The following is a 19,696-nucleotide window of genomic DNA, read 5'->3' as shown; positions in this document are numbered from 1 at the left end:
CCTTGTTCTTAAATTTGTCAGGCAGTGTTAAAGTATTTATTCAACTAGTTTGATTAGAAATGAGACTTGCTATCTGCAAACAAAATGTTTGGCCCTGTGAATTGTAGGCACTTGATCTTAATGAGATAATGTGTGCATCTGTTCACTGCTGTAGTTAATAGTCTCAGTGCAAAAATATGATCTGTTCAGGTTTTTTGTAGTTAAAACTGCCTTAGATAAAAAATTAGGTTCCTTATTTTGCTTTTAAATCTCTGTTATGGGTTTGTGTGGTTCGGGGTTTTTTTTTGTCATCGGGGGAGGGGCGGCCGGGCCGGCTCCTGCTCGGAGCTGCTCGGAGCTCCCCCGGCTCCAAGCCGGAGCCGCCTCCGGCCCAGGCCGAGCCCGTCGGTGACGGCGGTAGCGCCTCTGGGAGAACACGGGGGGACCCCCCGGCGGAGCAGGGGAGGAGCGAGGAGTCCTCCTCCCCCTGAGGAGGAAGGAGCGGCAGAGACCCGGTGTGGCGAGCTGACCCCGACCCCCATCCCCTGCTGCCCTGCGCCGCCGGGGGGAGGAGGCGGAGAGAACCGGGAGCGGAGCTGAGGCGGGAAGGAGGGAGGGCCGGGGGGAAGGTGTTCCGAGGGGCGGGCGCACTTCCCGGCGCCCTCGTTTTGCTTCGATCGGTAGCAAAGTAAATTGATCTTGTTTGTTCCCCGCGCTGGGCCTGTCTTTTGCCCGTGACCGTAAGCGGCGAGTGATCCCTCCCGGTCCTCATCTCGGCCCGCGAGCCTGCCTTTGGGTTTTCTCCTCACCCCGCCGGGGCCGGGGCGGGGGGGGGCGAGTGAGCGAGCGGCTGCGTGGTGCTTTGTTACCGGGTGGCTTAAACCACGACAATCTCCCAACCGAGTTTTAGCACCAGAGTTTGTAGTTGTTGCTTTTGGGGAATGGTTTCCGCTGTCTTCTGAAATACTCATGGGTCAAAGCTGAATTGCATTACATTACCTCCATGAGTACTTAAGCCAGCTCTATATGTTTTTGTGACATTAAGTGAGCAGTAGCAATGTTGTGGGTTGCTGTAGAGAAAATTGTTAACAGAAAGCTGAGAGTTGTTGCTCCTAACCTTTTCTGGCTAGGAAGCTTGACCAATGTAACACAACTGCTGTAATTTCCCATTGGTACTCTTTAGGCAACTACTGTCTTGTAATGCTGTTTATTTGCAGAGTCCAGCAACTGTTGTAACACATTCTTAAGTTTGGGATTTATACCCTAAATAGAAATTTGCTGCAAGCCCCCTTCAAGCCGGAGTTATCAACCTCTGAGAGACATTGCCAAGGCTCTGTGTTACTGCTAGTTTCTTGGTCAGTGCTTTGCAATGTCTCACAATCATGTGAGTCTTAGCATGGAAGGAGCTAAAAAATGAATCTGATAAATAAATGCTGGAATGGCAGCTGAGCTCTGCAGTTTGTGACCAAAGTCAAAGTTACAGTTTAATATTCTCACCAAGCATGGTCCTCTGGGCCGTTGTATGCAAAATCTGAAAAAGCTTAAGGAAAGGTTTAAAGGCACTGCACTTTGTGGGTATTAGCCATGTCAACAGTACTAGCAAGGGTATGGAAAATGCTTGAATTCTGGTTTTGGCAGGCAAAGAGAAACCACATAAAAATATTTAAAGTGTAGTGTAAGAATGAAGAGTCTGTGTTACATTAATGGCTACATGCTCTTAAAACCTTCGTGTGTTTCACTTCAGTTTGCTGTCTTCGTTGGTTTTCTTTGTCTGCACAACTCTCTATTGAGGAACAAATTCACCTCTAAAATTAGGACTGGGAGTCAAGATGCAACTGAGGAACTGACCCAGAAGAATTAGTAAAATTCTGCTTTGAAATTTGTTCTCCTGTCTGTCTGTCCTTTTTTACCTCTCACCACAGATGACTAATAGGGGTAAAAATACAAACACTTTTCCTCCTCATTTTCACCTCTAAATATGCCCTGGTTCAAATACCAGAGAATACTAATAGAAAAAAAAGTGGGCATTTGTTATTACAAGTGTAGTCTTGTAAAACTCATAAATGAACTGGTGCTTTCACATCAAGATAAGGTAAAGAGACATTGTCAATACAACCCTGGCCTTAAATTCAGATAGCTTCAGCATGCTTCTACATGTTGGAAGACTTAGTGGTGGCATTTCTGTTAATTTCCCTGCTGTGTGTAAGCATTAACTGCATTTCTTTGTATTTTAACATTTTTTGTGGTAGTCTCAGTTACATTTCAGCAAATATATTTTGTGTGTGTTTTCTTTAGATAAGTCAGATTATTTAAGGCTGGCAAGTTAGCCATGTAAGGGCAGGGATTAGTAAGGAAAATGATGGACAATCCAGCCCCTTCAATCTGAACTACTTTGTTTTCCCAGTGGTTTTGTAGTACAATCGTAGTAACTGTGCTGTGTCTTTTGCTGATATGCTTCAATGTCAGTTTTTAAGTTACAACGTTGAGAGGCAGCTGGCTTTTTTATGGCCCTTTTCTTCCTATTCATGCTCTTAGACCTTCATGAGAGACTGACAGAAAAAGCAGCTTCAAGAAGAGTGCAGGAGGCAGAGTTGTTCTACATCCAGAGGTATTTCTGTAGTCTTAGCGAGGTATTGACTTTGCTAAAGAGCTCTCTTGACTATGTAAATTGTGAAAAATTCACAACAAAGATCTGTACCGTACAGTGGCATCCTTTCATGGAAACCATAGTCTTTGTGCATAATTACTTTAAAAAAAAAAAAAAAAAAGTCACATTCCTATATGTCCTTAAACCCTCCTAAAGGTATATGGTGTATGTTTTGTATCTTTCAGTGCATTTAATCCCAGTAAACCCCATCAGGGAAGATGGGCTGAATCCTAAAAGCCGAAAGAGAATAATGCCTGATTTGCTGACTGAGCCTCCTGCAATAGATCCTGTTTATGAAGCTCGTGTTTACTGCAATATTCCCACCATTGCTGAACGAAGCATGGAAGGTAAGCTTTGTGAATGCAAATGACAGTTTAGTTGCTTGTTTCTATCTGCTGTCATTGGAAAGGATAACTTTGTGCACTGTCAGTTCTTTGGTGCTTGGATAAGGTACAGCAAACGCTAGTTGGTTGCTGAATTATGTTAAATCATTCAAAATATGCTCCTCTTCTTTCTTTTCCTTTGTATCTTGTCTGTTGTCTTGATGTTTGGAAGTGGTTATGTTATCAGTCAATGGTCAACTGGAGGCCTAAAATTGAAAGGCATGGAAGAGATATAGATATTTAATATCTGAATTGTAATTCATGTTACAAGTGAGCTGCATTGCAAACAGTTGACTTGGAATTCTGAAAAAACTTCAGAAATAACTAATTTTGGAACTCCAAACCATTAGACATAGTCAGCTAAAAGGCACATTTGCATTCTTCACCCTATAGCAGCTGCAGCAGCAAGTTAGTCTGAATGAATTCCCTTATTAGCATATCCCACTAATGCATATAAAATAAATTACAAATTGGTATATCAAAAGGCTCCAAATTAGACATGCTGCAAAACCCGTCACTACGTCACTACACTATCCTACTTGGATAGGGGTCTGGAGGAGAGGCATCGTAAAAGTGGGGTAACCTTATCATGTTGTCAGAGTTCAGTGCTTGAATAATGTCTTGTATGGTTGTTGGACTTTAGATGTACTATGGAGAATGTGCCAAGAACCTGAGTCTTGTATAAGTTGTCTTGCAATTTAAAGTGAAATCTTTCTTGGGACAGTAAGTTATCATTTCTTGTGGGGGCTTTCTTTCATTGCAATACCAAAGCTAGCAAGCTAATTATACGTGCTTTTTTCCTTAAATAAAACGTGCAGGGGAAAGATTTAGGTAACATTTACTTCACTCTTTATACTATTTTTTTTTTCTTTCTTCACTTTAGGCCATGCACCTCATTATTTTAAGCTAGTATCGGTTCAAGTGTTGATTCGACATGGCGATAGGTATCCGCTATATGCCATTCCCAAGACAAAGAGACCTGACATTGACTGTATGTTGCTGCCTAGCAGGTAAAATTCCTGGTTTTTATCATTAAGTGTGTGTTTTGCTTGATAATTATTTTGTTCCTCTTCAGGAAACAATTTGTGCAGCTTCAAGTACATTGTGACTTCTGATCTTTGTGTATTGCTGTGGATTAAAATAAACCAACCCTGTATCAGTGATGTACAATACTTCCTTTGAAACAGGAACTATTACTTGTTACCAGTTCAGACCAGAAGAAATTTTTGGTATTTCTTTAAAAAGCAAAAGCTATTTAATTGAATATTTTAGGTTACCATTTGTCTTAGATAAGCTTCTACACATTTTCAAAATTTAAGTGCAGTGTTTGAGAAATGTCTCTACCATTTCAGCTAAGCATGCTTCCTTTTGTGTGAATACAAAAAGGTCTCAGTTCGTCACTACCACAGGAAAATTAATATTTGTGTCTTATATTATTATTTTTTTCCTCTTACTTTATAGAAATATAGGTTATCAGAGTTCCCTTATATTAATGATTTGTGTCAAAGATCAGGGAAAAAAAATGGGGGTTGTACATTTAATTATTAAAGTAAAAGTTAAACAGAAAGTGCACTGTTTGCTACTTGAAAGCTTCCCTTTTCCTGTAGTTACCACTCACTGTTTAAAACTATCACATAAGTTATTTGTGTCTGCCTGCCTTTAAAACATGATTTACTGTTCTGTTTCAATATAGTGTGCTTCTGTCTAACATCATGTCTTTGTAGCTTGCTGATGCTTGTCTTCATATGTGAACCGGTCTGAGCTGTAGATATGATCTGAATTGCTTCTCTTCCGTGTGGAAGAACCTTTCTTTCTTGTTTAGAGTTTATTCACTGATAAAAATGAATTACAGTGTAGAGCAGTAGACATAAACAGTGATGATGTAAATCACCAACCTTTGTCCTAGCTTGCTTGATTACATGCGTTTTTTCTCCTTTTAAGTAGGATCTGTGGTATTATTATTATTTTTTTTCCAACTGAGGACTTTCCAGTGAACCTACTGAATACTTACAGGTAAAAGAAGAATATCGAGAAAAACAATGAAATATGTTAGCAAAACCTCTAGGCAACTCTGCACCCACTCGGCAGAGTCAGTGTAGGGTTTCAGTGACTGGGGGCTGCATCTGCTTTGTGTAGCTGCATACATTACTCAGGAAAATAGGCATAGTAGATCTCCTGATCTACTGGTATACAAAGCAGTGTACATATACCAATAAATACCTTTTTCCAGGATAGCATGGAATCTCCTCTGTCTTTAAAGAAATAATGTTCTTGCTTTTCTGGTGTAGAATTACTCAGAACTAGCTTTACTCTGTCATGCTGAAAGTGTTAATGGCACACTGAAAGTGCATTTCTGACTTAGATATATCAAATGCGTGTTTTTCGTTTTGATAGATTCATGGGCCATGTTCCTTAAAATTTTAGTAGCTTCCTGTCATCAGTAGCATTTATGATTTTATCTTTTGTATCTGGAATACTCTGTCCTTTCAGCTTTTCCTCAAGTGGGCTTATAACAAAAGAATCTCTCTGAAGGAGAAGGTGAATTATGGTACACTTTAGGTTTGTGATTAGCTCGTCTATGGCAGTTCCATTTAAAAAACCAAACCAATTTTCATATCTGGTCCTGTGTCCGTTTCTGCTTCAAGTGTATTAAAACCCGAACACAGGAGTAATATTGCCCAGTAGGAAAGTTGCTAAAATATGCTGAAGTGACATGAAAGAATACCTGAAACTAATTATTAAGTATAGCCTCATCTCATACTTGTAAAGGTGATGGGAAGATTGATGAGGGAGGCTTGCTAACTAGATACATTCGGTAGTGGACACAAAGGCTGGCAGAAAATGATCAGCAAATTGGATCTTTCTCTGAAGAAAGCTGAAATATATTGCTTTGCTTTTTAGATATCTGGCTGCGTAAAGGAAATTGCCCTTGTTATTAGTAGATGTCCTGAAATTTGCAAGGCTTGCAATGCTGCCTTCAGTTGTAGTCAGTGTTATAATGCTATTCTGGCATGAGTAATTGAAAAGTAACCATTATTGCTGAAGCAAGCTACTGTTATGGTGGTTGGTGTAACCCTATGGAAGTTTGAAACCATCGTCAGTTTTAGCCCATCTTTGTGTCTACCTGGTCATAGGAAACAGATTTATGGGCTCCTGAGTTATATTCAGGCTACCCTATCTATCTGCCTGCATTGTGTATGAAGATCTAAACAGAGGAAAATTCACAACTTTTTTTTCCTCTAAACAGAGGAAAAATACAATATTCGACATAAATACACATTTGTCTACAATATATACAAGTATACATATAAAAGTGTATGTATACCTTTTTAAGAGCAAAATGGGAAGAAAAATAGACATGAGGAATCTGCTTTTTGTAGCTAACATGGCATTGGAATTCAGAAGATTCAAATAGCTTCTAATTTCACTGGTTTTAGAGTGTATATATGTACTTAGATCTTTCTTAGCTGCTTGGTACAAGTATCAAACTCAGAAATTGAGCAAAACCATATCCTCATTTTTGAAAGGAGGCTACTCTTTTGGAATGCCTGTCTATGAATACAAACCAAAATACCTGATTTTCTGACTATACTGAACAAGTTTTCTAAGTGGTTGTGGTATAGGACCTTTTACATAGTGCAATTTTTTTTTTTTTAAAACTTCCCTCTGCTATCATGTTGGCTGCTTCTTTATTCATACTTCAGATTCCACCAAAAGGCTTGTTTTGTCAAGAAGTGGCATTCAGTAACCTCATCTGACATCCTCCAAGGGAAGTTTGAATTCTTTGAGAGGTGCCCAACCCCAACAGTGTTCTGTGCCCGCTGCAAGCTGGCTGGCTTTCTGAAATTAGATATGCAGCCCTGAGATGACAGACAGGAGACCAAACTCCAGTTATCTCTGCCAAAGAGTTGTGGGCAATTAATTTCTTGCTAATAGCTATGATAACATTTTTAATGACCTGCCTTGAAGGGGTGAGATTATTTTCAGCATGAAATACTAAGTAAAGAAATATGATCCAGATTCCTTTCAGAGTTCTTAAAGGCTCTGATCTTCTGATCTTGCTCAATACCTGTCACATTAGAACGTATGTAAGAAAACTTTATTGCAAAGATCTTAACTGCAAGTGACAATGGATGAGTAGCTGTATTTCCCAATATTACAGTGCCACACAAAACCTCAGTTTTGTATTTGTTGGAGAAGCTTTTATAGCTATTTCCACTCCAGTTTCAGGCAAGGAATACAACATGAAGGCCCTGGAGTCAGGAAAACTATCCATAAAAGGCAAAGAAGTAGTGCAGCTTTTTACACTGCCAACAGAATGACCAAGTCAAGCAGTTAAGAGGGCATAGTGCCAGGACGTGAGGAGGCCAGCAATGTCGATACCCTTGGCTGTTACTGATTTATGAAGCATTAGAACATCAATGTATAGATGATACATTCCTTACCATTCACAGCTGCTAAAAATGAGTGGAGAATCAAAAAGACCTTGTCTCCTTGAGAGCAAGGTTTATGTAAAATAAAATCTCAGGGCCGACTTTGAAAGGGCAGCAGAAAGATTAAAGGAGTTGGCTCTGTACCATTCTGTCCAGATGTGTTAAAGCTCACCTTTCTGAATAAAGCTGGAATTATTACTGTTTATGCCATTGTTTTGAATGGAACATTTATTACTTTAACATCAGGAAGCTATTTGCTGCGTTTGGCTGTCAAGCTTATATTCCTTCCTTTGTGATGTAAATTTGGTGCTTGATTGTAAATGTATTTATATTGAGAGTATTACAAGGTATATAATTGCTACCTTTGAACTGAAGTTTTTTTGATGCTGTATAATTAAGTTGAGATGTCTGATTGAAAGCCTGGCTTGTTTAAGCTTTCTGGACTTTAGTTTCAGATAAGTATGCTGCTCATATTCAGTCTGTTCTTTATTTGTCTTGGCATTCAGCTAATGGAATTCATTAATTAAGCAGATTATGCTACAGCCCCATGGACTTCTAATGGATATGCAAAATAGCCTTGAGGTCACGCTTTGGTTTTGTGAATTATGGATTGTGATGTATAGGTGTGGCATGAATATAAGCAAATGGATTAAATGCTTTGGAGGTTTCTTCCATCTAAAACTTCAATTAATATTATTATTATTATTTTCATTGTTCTGGATGCAAATTTCCAAAGGGAACTGAATAATATATACTTCTTTTCCCTCAAGAAAATTAATTGAATGATGTTATGAAAATCCTTTCATTGTAGTGTGTGCTTATGGGGGGAATAAATTAATCTCCCACTTCTTTTTCCCTTTGTATCTTACATTTATAGCGTCAAAAGTAAAAAGATATGCAATGTTTCTTCATTGAGTTTGTATATGAGATAAAGAAGAAATGCTTTTTGGAAGATGCTAAAATGATTTCAGAAGACTGCTATAATTTGATAGTATGCTGGGTTAATTAGCATATGCTTTAAGGCATTTTGAGAGATGTTGATGGTAGTCATAAGAAGCTTAGTAACAAATTTTTGAATTTTAGGTTCAATATGCACATGTCTTGAAACTGCCAGAAAAATGAGAGAGACAATTGTGGGAGAGGCAAGTATCATACTGTGAGCTAAAGGAGGTGTGGATTTGACTTGGAGTGAGGTCAAAGCGTGATCCAGACCAGAATTAGGTGAAGACAGGTCTCCTGAGGACTTTTCTGACTTCTGTAAAGATTCAGAAGAGCAGTCAAGTAGACTGGATCACTGTAGAGTTTGTTATAGAACTGTAAAAGCTGTAAGACCTTTATCAATAAATAAGCCCCAACAGTACTAATGCTGTATTTAGGCTCTCTTTTGTAGACTACAGTAATCTATTGTTGTTTTTAATGGCTCTTTCCATTCATTTGCCTTCTAAAAAGGAAACAGTGTAGTCCTTTGATCTAATACTTTGTCTACTTGAACACCACGGAAAACACATGTTATTTTTGCTTGAAGTTATAATATCATTTTTTGCACTTTGAGTAAAGAGAAAAGGGGCTTGCTTTTGGTACAGTTAGCAGACAGAATCTGGTATTATATCATTACAAAAAGGTAATGTTCATTTGTCCAGAAGCTTGGTGTGTGCCTGGTGTGGTCACCGAATGACACACTTGAAGGTTCTGCAGCTCCTTGTGAGAAGTTTGGTCCTCTTGGCTTTTACAAATTCTGCATTTACTATCAAAAGTGACATTTGCATAGATAAATGCTGTTTTGGAAGGGAAAAAAAAATAAAAAATCAATCTCTCCTTTGTATCAGTGTCCACCTCAAGTTCTTTCCTGAGGTAATCTGCTGTTAGTTTTCTACTTGATTGACTATTCAATTTTAGCTTTTAAATAAATGACTCCTAGTAATTGATCTCAATAATTAAAGTATTTCTTCTATCGCAGTTTCTCTTTTAATCATAACCTTGACAAACATACTTCTTTTTCTGTAGCATCTTATGTCGTGGTGAAGGTACATTATTTATGCCACTCTTGAATTTTTATGAATATGTAAATTATTAAACAAACTGTAGTTGCATGTAGCCTTATCAAGATAATGTCTTTCCACATCTGTTTCTTAAATTCTGTACTTCATCTTAATTAGATTAACGTCGCAATTTTTATAGATATGTAGTCTTAGATTTGTAAGTGTTTCAAAAGAGTATTCAGTTGACTGAGTCAGAGGACAGATTGAATGCTGTGGTTTGTTGACCTTCAGGTTGGTTGAAGAAACAAGGCTTACACTGTACTTCATTTTGCAGTATCCATAGTAGAAATAAGGCAATCGTTCAGTGGTCCAGTAGCTTTGATAGGAAAGAATGTTAAAGGAATCTCAGCCTGTTCCTGTCCAGGAATTAATTTTGATCAAAAGTAGTCCTAAAATTAATAAACGTAAGGATTGAGGGCTGGGGAGTTTTTACCAAAAATGACCCTGTTGGTTCTGATTTGCAGCTTAGGCCTAAAGGAGGAACAAAACTCTGCTCTAGATCTGATTTCTATTTATGCTTTAATTCTTTAATAAAAACAGTTTCTGCTCATGAGGATCACTAGGTAAGAAAATGTTTCACAAGTAGTCAATATAAATCAATAGCAATGTTTTACTGCATGGTCCTGAGACAAGTAGCCCTCAGAAGCAAGGATGATTTTCTTCTTGCTCTGTGAATTAACTGTCAAGTCTAGCAATGGTCTTCATGCTGTGATTTATTATTATTATTATTATTATTATTATTATTATTATTATTATTATTACTACAAAAGCAATTGGCTTAAAGAGCTAACCTCTTACCAAAAGAGGCTTCCATGCTCTCAGCCTGAGAATCACTTTATCCAGGGACAGAAAGCCCCACTGTCTCCCATAGCAGATCCTAAATACTGACCTTGAAGTCTGGAATTTGGTTAGTATCGTGGGGGTGGGGTGCAAAACCACCCTATAACACAGTTGCTGTGCTGCTATGTGAGATTTGAGGCTTTGCTGTATGTTTGACCTTAATGTTGAGCTGCATGAGTTATATTTCATACCTTTGCACGTATATAATAGATGCAATAAATATATATTCATGCATGTTTCTGATGCAGTATTTTGTGCCATTATAGCTAAGCCATCCAAAATCTGCCAGCAGATTTTCTGAGGTGTCATGTGCATATGCTCCCTTTGGTACTATATTTCTCACTTGGCTGTCCTAATTCAAAACAATCTGCAAGTTAGTGTTTGCTTCTCTCAAAAAAAACCCAAGACAAACCAAAAAACAAAAATGAAGAAAACATCTACATTTTTGTATCTATAAACTCCTCAAGGGAAAAGGAAACTTAATGAAGGATGTCAGCTCAGTTGCTGGCAGAAATACACATATAGTTCAAATAGTTGCAGAGTATGATTTCTTTCTGTGTACACTGGTGACAGTGTAGCAATAAAGAGATGACATTTCGGTATCAAAGCTTTTTAAGACCTTTACAAATAAGATATTTAAATTTTGAACAAGGATTTAAATGTTGGTCCGTTTTAATGCTGATGCATGGAAACTACACTATTAAATCTGGGATCTACTATCCCAGTGTTTAGTTTGTAAATAACAAAAAGATAAGCTGATTTCATTATTTGAGAGAAAAGAAGCATTCTTGGTGTTGTTACAGATAAAATTAATTTTATTTTACAAAAATAAAATCATTAAAAGGCAAATTAACAGACATTAAAAATGGGAAATAAATGTTCAAAATTAGGAAAAAGTATGGCTATAACTAGTGATGTTAGGTGAAAAGCCATTCCATGTTCTGACAAAATTTGAAATATTTATTGTATTAATACATTTCCCAAATGTGGCAGCTTACCATCATAATGTTCAAAAAATTACAGAAGGATGTCTCTTTAGCTCTTTTTTATTTTCTGGTTACTTTCATGGAAATAAAATTTTAAGGCTATTTCAGTCTTTTCAACTATACAACTTAGTAATTTTCTTTGCTTCCTGCTCAAACAGTCCCAGCAGTCTTAGCTGTGTTGCCTAGATACTCCATCTCCTGCAGCATCTGTAAATTGGCCAATTCAACAGCAGGATTCATATTCTAAATAAAAGAGAAATCTTGGGGTGGGGAGGGGGAATCATTTGTTAGCTAGTAGCCTGAGTGGTGCTGTAAATTTTGCTGTTGAGAAAAATAAATTTTTATTTGCTCAGTTGTACAGGGTTCATCAGGAGAATTGCAGGTATGTTCAGAATTTGGTTACATACATAGAGATTACATTCAGGATAAAAAATACATTGTAGCCTGAAATGTCTGTCCCCTTCAAGCAGAATGGTTCTTATTTCTATCGTTTGATTTTTATTTTTTTCTTCCCCTGGAATATATTTAACAAGTAGTAAGCTTTGAATTTATATTCAGAAATATGTTTAACAGTCATATTTTGTAATTCACTTCTGCAAGCCTGTGCTTAACTTGTGCTCACTTTAAAAATAATATAATTCAAAGTTAAGTAACTTGCATCTACATATGTGTATGAAAAGCTATATTAATACATTAATATATAATTTTATGAGTTACTGTACATTTTATTATTATATCTTGGAAGTTAGTTTATCTTGCCTGCCATTTTTTAGCTGAAGCTTTTTGCAAAGCACTGATAAATACTTTTCTTTCTTCTTTCCTTTCTTCCTTCCCACAAGTGATTGCTGACAGTTTCATCAGTACAGGTTTGATTCTACTAGAATTTAGGTTTTTGTAAGCAAAGCAGCAAAAGAAGCAGAATGGATAATGCAGTTCTTTTAGTTTTCTTGCACATGTATTTGCAGAACTTGCTAATTAAGTAAACAGGGTTTAAGGAAAATTATGATTGACAGTTTATTTGTGTTTAGAGTTTTTTGAAGGACAAAGTTTAAAAAATTGGTAGTTCAGCCTGCTATGTCTGTAACACTAAAAAGCTATTTGCTAATGAGTTTAATTTTTGCAACTTAGTTCTTCCATTTTTAGATTGCACTGCTGGGCTGTGAAAATAGTGACATGTACAGAAAGTTCTGTTCACATCTGGAGCTAGATTAAGCATTCTAATGGATGCTTAAGACAACAGGAAATCTCCACTGCTTTAGAAAGGAACAAAGCATTTTTTATGTACCTCTGCTTCTCAAATATTAATCTTCACTTGCATTGTTAAAATTACAATACATAGAAGCAGCTGTGGATTTAGAATGTCATAAATTGGCTAGTTTTCCTTTCAATTTAAAGTAAAAATAAAAAAATTACTTTCTTTTTTTTCTCTCATCTTGCTTTTTGTCTCATTTTTGCATTTTTTTTTTTTTTTTTTCTTGCTGGCAGTTATACCATAATTTATCCTAACCTTTTCCTCTCAAGATTTTTTTTTTTTTTTCCTGAGGGTAAATTAAATACCGGAAAACTCCAGTTTTATAAAATGATATGACAATGAGCTACCTTTCTGTTGACAGAGGCACTGATTCTTATGAGACCTCCTGTATACACATGCTGTGAGCATAGCTCTGCAAGAGGTGCCTTCTCAAATTTAAGAGAGTTTCTCAGTTGGCTCTTCTATTTAAGCATGAATGTCTTTGTCATAGTAAACTTGATTCCTGACACTTATTCATACTTTAGTAGTGTTATTGCTCCCTCTTGTGGTTCTTGCAACTCTGGAAGTTTTTTTAGACCTGAGGTTTTTGTATCAAAACAGTTTATCATTCTAGCAAACTGTAAATATGAACAATAAACACAAAACTCAGACTTCTGTAAAAGTTCTCTGAGAAGATTTATCTTCTTTTTATATATATATATTTTTTTTTTGTGTGAGCAACATTAAAAAATATTTACCGTATTCAGGCTGAAAGTCCTATTAAAATGAGAACTGTCTGGGGCAGAGTTGGGTTGCCAAACAGTTTCTGATTCAGTTCTGCACAAAAGTAGAGAGGTGACTGTGTGACATTTGTTGAACGTTGACATTTAACAAAGAAATCCCTACTTATGTAATGTATTTCTGTTGTAGAAGTGTGATCATAGATTTTTTTTTTTATTTTAAAGGTTTAAATCCCTTTTGATTACATTGTTTGTGGACTCTTTTGTATATGTAGTTTTCAGCACAGCCATACAACAGTGAACTGAGTCTATAGTGTATTTGAAATTTGCAGAGCAGTTTAGGAGATCTAAACATTCTTTCTCCGACTTGAATTATGTTTCAGTGAGTTAACCTAGACTTTTTTGCATGTATCTCTTTTCTAGTTGTGTTCATTACTTCCATTGTGGGGTTATCTTATCTGTTTAAGTGTCCAGCAGTGTTGGATTCTTTCTTCCCGGGGAATAGTACAATACCCAAAACAATGACTTCCAATTTTAATGGGGCCACTGGATACAACTTTCCGGGTACCACTTAATTGAGGCTACATGTGCTATTTGATTTGAAGCCTGAAGTAATTAGAAATAAAGGCTGAGACTGTAGTCAGCATTGTACATTACAAAACTTCCTTCAAGATCATCTACTTAAAATATCGGTTATTTGAACCCATTTATACCTTTGGCTGTGGTGTTAAAATGCAGTGGTACTTCAGAAACTGGAGAGAGTATTTTTTTGGTAAGGATTTTTTTTTTTTTTAATTTACAACAGTATTGGTAACTGCATTCGGAAAACCCCCAAAAAAATCTTTCCAAATTACTTACTAAAAGGTATCATAATTTTAACATGACAAGATATTGGTTTCCCTATAGGTCTTTGGTAGTTAGTAAGTAGTTAGATTTCTTTTGCATACTTGCAGAAGTCCTGACTAAGAGCAGATGTTGTCTCAGTGGGAAATAATCTCACACCATGAAATTTCCAAGCTGACATACTTACAATACTTGACTCTCTTGAGCTGTTTTCCCATATGCTTTTGCAAGTTTTCACATTTTGGTTTACCTCTCTAGGAAACCTTCTCATCCTCAGCTTGAAGCTTTCATTAAATATATGTCCAAAGGGTCTGCAGCCCAAATGGATGGTACCCTAAGTAGCCTGCCTCGTTACCCTAGTCATTCTTTGTGTGAAATGGGAGAGCTTACACAGACAGGTAAGTTTTCATAGTAGCTTTATCTTTTCTTCTGCTCTGTTAAATACAGTCTGTAGGAGGAGGGATCTTCTGTTTTTCTTTATATTGAAATAAATGCTTTTTTATGGGAAGCTTATAATGTTGGTCATAGCCTAGGTTATGCTGGGATATGAATAAAGTATTAGACTCTCTACTGTAAAAGTGTTAACAGTTCTAGAAACCATGCTTGCCAATTCTGTTACAGATTGATCACGCTTTTAATTTGTAACAAGTTCGAGCACCTTTCCTTGTCACTGTTGTGAAAAATGGCATTGCTCAATCCCTCCTGAGGAAGATCTGGTACTCTATTGCTGATTGGTTTGTAATTCAGAATGGCCCTGGAACTGAAGAACACCTAGTTGCCAGTTTTTACCTGTGATGTAACTACTGTGTCCCCTGCAAGAGATTCAGATGTAACAGATACATTTGATGCTTGTATTATGGAAATAGAAAAACTGTACATATCTGATGCTTTTTTTCCTTCCCCCCCGCACCCTCAAGCTTTGTAATGAAGTTCCAAGAGTGTGCTTTCTGGCATAATTATTTATGTGTATTTTCACCACAGGAAAATGAAGTTTTATTTTCTTATTCCATCTATTAGTTCTGCTGAGCTAGTTATTGGGAGAAAATGTGGAAATATCAGCAATTAAATTCCAAAGAACTTTTTCAAAAAATGAAATTTTGAGACTTCATCAATACTGCCACTGAGAGAAAGGCTGCTGAACTCTGCTAGTGAGCATACTGTTTAGTTTATCTGTACAAAAAGGGTAGGGGAGATGGGAGGTAACTGGAAGTGTTACAGTCAGGGATTTGACTGTGTAGAAGAAAGTATGTGGAGAGCTGGGAGTATTGTGGTGCTGGGGGTATTGGGAATATTAGAAAGAGACAAAAGGTTTGGGATTGGAGAGGGAAACAAGGTAGTGCTGGATCAGAGCAGTGATAAAAGGGCTATTTGGAAAAGATCTGGGGCTGCTGTCAGCAGGCAATAGAAAATATGAGGGGAGCAAAAGGTAAGAAGACAGAAGTATAGAAACAAGTTGCTGATTTGTAAGAAACACATTTACCCAGATTCCACAGCTCTTGGAATTGTTTGTGTTCTCCACCCAGAAGAGCCAGCTGAACTGGTATGAACTGAAGTCCCTGTGTTTGTTTGCTGCACGTATTTTTCTGCATGTGTTCATATTGGTGCATCAAAAACGAAAATACAGAAGTGCTTTCCCACAGACATGTGGAAACATACTGTTGCACAACTGGGTAGAAATGTGATTGTGAAAAGTGTTAGTCACGTGGATTTTTCTCTTCAACATTCATTAATTTAATTTAAAAATTCACATTAATAGTACTTTTCTGTTCTCCTGTGTCTTTTCAGATTTTACCATTGATCCATTCTGTTTTATTCCTTGCTTTTAACTGTGTTGCTCTTCTTATCTTAAATACCAGTGACTGAAAGAGCATATCATAGTGGTTCTGGGTAGTCAATGGGTTTGGAGACTGACTAGAGAGAATGAAAAGAGCGTTGAATATTTGGGGAGCTAGCACCATTTTTCTCATGCCAACTGTCTTTCAAGGAATCTATTTTTTAGTCCAAAACTTGCCTGTCAAATCCTCATATGTTTTGGGATCCCATCAGAAGAAATATTTGTGTTAGGCCAGTGTCAAGTCTCGCAAAGTGACATCAGGAGAAATCTAGCCAGGTTACCAAGGAGCTCTTCCTAATACAGCATGTTGTGTGTGACATGGGATTCATCACTGCACATGGCTTGTAACGGAGCTAGTATTTGGGACTCCTGTTGCTTGTTCCAAGTTATATAGGTGTTCTAGTGCATAAAGGGTTCATGCCTGTTGCTTTGCTGCTTTGGGAGGATAACACAAGTAAGGTAGATTCTGGAGTAAAGGTTTTGGCATGTGAGAAGGATACACACCCTCTTCCAGCTGGGTAAAGGCAGAGCATTAGTTTAAGAATTATCAAGCAGTTTGAGTATTTCCTGAAGGAAGATGGAGAAGGAAGTTTGATGTGATTGGCACATCTCACCACTCTGTTTTGTGAGTTTTACACACTAGTTTACATTCTCTGTATTCATTTCCTGACTGCTGGTAGTTTTACTGGCTGCCATAAATTTGCAGCATTCACTGCCTGTCTGAAAACCTGACTCAGGTGCAGTCTGGATCCATCTTCATAGCCATCTTTCTTTTATAGTGATGTTAGACCCATTCAGTCTGTGTCTCTAGTCCAAAGAACAAATATTAAACCACTAAGGTTTTAAACAAATTTTATGGAACCAGCTTTTTCTATCTGTATCTCAGTTTAGCTCCTAGAGTCTGAGAGACTGAAGAATAGCAGGTATCTCATATTTCATGCAATTTTCCTAATAGTCAAGCATAGGTGAAGTTCAGTTTTTGAAGTTCATAACCTTTTAACTAATGGTTCATTTATCAATAAGACTGCTAGCTGTATTTTCTTTTCTCCAAAACTAAGAAGTTTCTAATCATGTGTTGTGATTTCTTAAAAAATTCTCTTTCAGGGGTTGTACAACACTTGCGAAATGGACAACTATTACGAGAAATTTATATAAGCAAACATAAACTGCTTCTGAGCGACTGGACAGCAAAACAGCTCTACCTGGAGACGACAGGAAAAAGTCGAACCCTGCAGAGTGCATTGGCGCTGCTCTACACTTTTTTGCCAGATTTTGACTGGAAGAAAATTAACATGAGGCATCAGTGGAGCACCATTTTTTGCTCTGGAAGCTGCGACTGTCCTATGCGAAACCACTACCTAGAAGAGGAACAGCGCAGACAGTACAGTTTACGGGTGAAAAACAATGATTTGGAGAAAATATATGTGGATATGGCAAAGATTGTAGGCATTCCCACCAGGCAGTTGAGAGCTTCTAACCCAATAGATTCTCTCTTGTGCTATTTTTGCCACAATGTCAGTTTTCCGTGTACCAAAACTGGCTGCATTGGTATGGAACACTTCAAAGTAATCAAAAGACATCAGTTGGAGGATGAGAGAGAAAGACAGGAAAAGAAACTTTATTTCTTGTATGCACTATTGGCTACTCATCCTCTCCTCAACCAGACTGTTAATCGGCTGCAGCGTATTGCAGAAGGCAAGAAAGAAGAAGTGTTTGTTCTTTACTCTGCACATGATGTCACGTTGTCACCCGTTCTTAGTGCCTTGGGCATTACAGAGGCCAGATTTCCTAGATTTGCTGCCAGGTTAGTTTTTGAGCTGTGGCAGGATGGGAAGAGACCCAAAGAGCACTTTATCCGCATCCTGTACAATGGTGCTGATGTCACATTCCAGACCTCGTTTTGCAAGGATTATTATAAACGTTCCAGCAAGCCAATGTGCCCACTAGAAAAATTTGTCAACTTTGTCAAGAGGGATATGTTCTTAATTTTTAACAGCACTAGTTATTATGATGCATGTCGTAGAAGACCACTGTAGGGAAGGAAAGTGAAAAGGAAGCAACGTTAACTTGTGTATCAGTGGAAGTCTGTATTCTGGTTGAGGCGCAGTTAACTTTTGTGATTTCTTGTACTTGTATGTGTAAGTACAAAAGGGTATTGCTTGAAACATTCTTTGAATAGTTTCATTTTCATTCAGACTGCAGATGGTCTCCAACAGAGGAACAAATACTGAGGGAGTGTTATGTGTATGTGTATGCTCACATATGGTGTGTTAACTGTAATGATAAATCATATGGGCTACTGTAACCCAGACGTCGCGTGATGAAGAGTGAGAGAGCACAGACTTTGTTTCTCTGTATTCCAGAGCAATACTTGGATACCATAAGTTTAAAACCAAAACCATTATTTTTTCACCACCATCTCAGTCATTTTAGGCAGTTTGTGTCAAGGCCTTTATGAATTCCAGGCATCTGCATTAAACAATTTGTAAGGAATTCTTGAAGCTCCCTACTCAGAAAGAAGCCTTTTAATGTTTAGGAAAGGTCTTTAAAGCAAAGTGCACATGTGTATCTGGGCATACTTACCTGAGCATGTACAAATGAGCGTGTGCCTTTTTGATCTCGCAGACCTATAAATACTTGGCTATTGTTGCCAGGGCCAGAGAAGGGTGTACTGGAAAAAGGATACAAAACTCTATTCTTTGATTGCACTTTCAGCACTTTGAATAGTTCAAACACAGTGTAGAAATATGTCAAGGTCTTGTGACATTAAAATAGATAGCAAATGCTAACATTACCACTAAACCTGAGTGGGAAATTAGAAGTCAGTTTTATGGTGAAGTGTTGGGCTCTTTCCCATTGTGAATGTGTTCAAGCTGTTGTGTGTGGTATGGAACAAATCAGTGTTTTAGGAATTTGATACAGTGACTGCTTGAGACAGCTTGACTGAACACTAAGAAAATTTTGTAGTTGAGTTAGTATTTTTATGGACTAGGAAGCTCTTCTTTTGTAAGATCAGACTTGTACATATTGTACTGTGTATATTTATAACACAGTAGATCTTTCTTACTTATTTAGTTTGTAAAGACTTGTGAAGCTCACTTTTAGACATTTTTTTCCCCTTCATCAGGATGTTTAGACTTAAGAATAAACTGTCTTTTATGGGTAACTTGAAAAATGAGTAGATATGAAAACTTGTACTTCAGACTGCTTTCATCTCTTTAAGAGTAGTAAATTGAGAACCAATTTTTAATAGAACTCATGGAAATTTTATAATGGTGAAGGTTTTTTACACTTCTAGAAATAATTTAGTCTGTGACTTGTGATTCAATGGTGCTAGTTTATCAAAGAAAACATAACTCAGCATAAGTTTTCTGACTATTGGCATTCCACTCTCTCTGTTTTCAATGCTGCATTTGAACACATTTCTTTAAATAAAATTTTGGGGACTCTTTGTATACTTGTGTGTTACATTTATTGTGACTCAGCTGTTTGCAGTAACAAGATAAGCGTGTATTGTTAAGCAGCTTGTTTCATTAGTAACTTCTGCACTTAATATGTTCTGGTTCCCAGTCTGAGAAGGAGCAGGTAAATGTTTCATGAATATGGAAATAAAAATCGTGATAGAAAATTTGGGGCTTTTGTACCACATTAGAATGTGTGACTTTGGGAAATGTTCTCTTTCTGTCTAAGAGACTAGCTCTGTTAGTCATCATACATGTTTGTGTTCTGGAGGGCAAACAG

The 19,696-nt window shown here is 37.3% G+C and overlaps 1 protein-coding gene across 5 annotated transcripts in view; it reads left to right on the top strand.

The window, feature by feature from the left end:
* PXYLP1 (2-phosphoxylose phosphatase 1) overlaps window positions 1–19,410 on the top strand; it is a 63,734-nt gene extending 44,324 nt beyond the window's left edge. For all 5 annotated transcript variants that reach the window (XM_030028711.2, XM_030028712.2, XM_041126826.1 and 2 more), the window contains 4 exons: window positions 2,812–2,973; window positions 3,893–4,019; window positions 14,380–14,519; window positions 17,060–19,410. In XM_030028711.2, coding sequence (XP_029884571.1) covers window positions 2,812–2,973; window positions 3,893–4,019; window positions 14,380–14,519; window positions 17,060–17,991 — 1,361 coding nt within the window. In that variant the 3' untranslated portion in view covers window positions 17,992–19,410. The remainder of the gene's footprint in view (window positions 1–2,811; window positions 2,974–3,892; window positions 4,020–14,379; window positions 14,520–17,059) is intronic.
* The last annotated feature ends 286 nt before the right edge of the window (window positions 19,411–19,696 follow it).

Source organism: Aquila chrysaetos, chromosome 10, assembly GCF_900496995.4.
Source record: "Aquila chrysaetos chrysaetos chromosome 10, bAquChr1.4, whole genome shotgun sequence".
Lineage (NCBI taxonomy): Eukaryota > Metazoa > Chordata > Aves > Accipitriformes > Accipitridae > Aquila > Aquila chrysaetos.
Note: the sequence above shows the minus strand (reverse complement) of the source record. Positions and strands in the feature narration are given on the sequence as shown.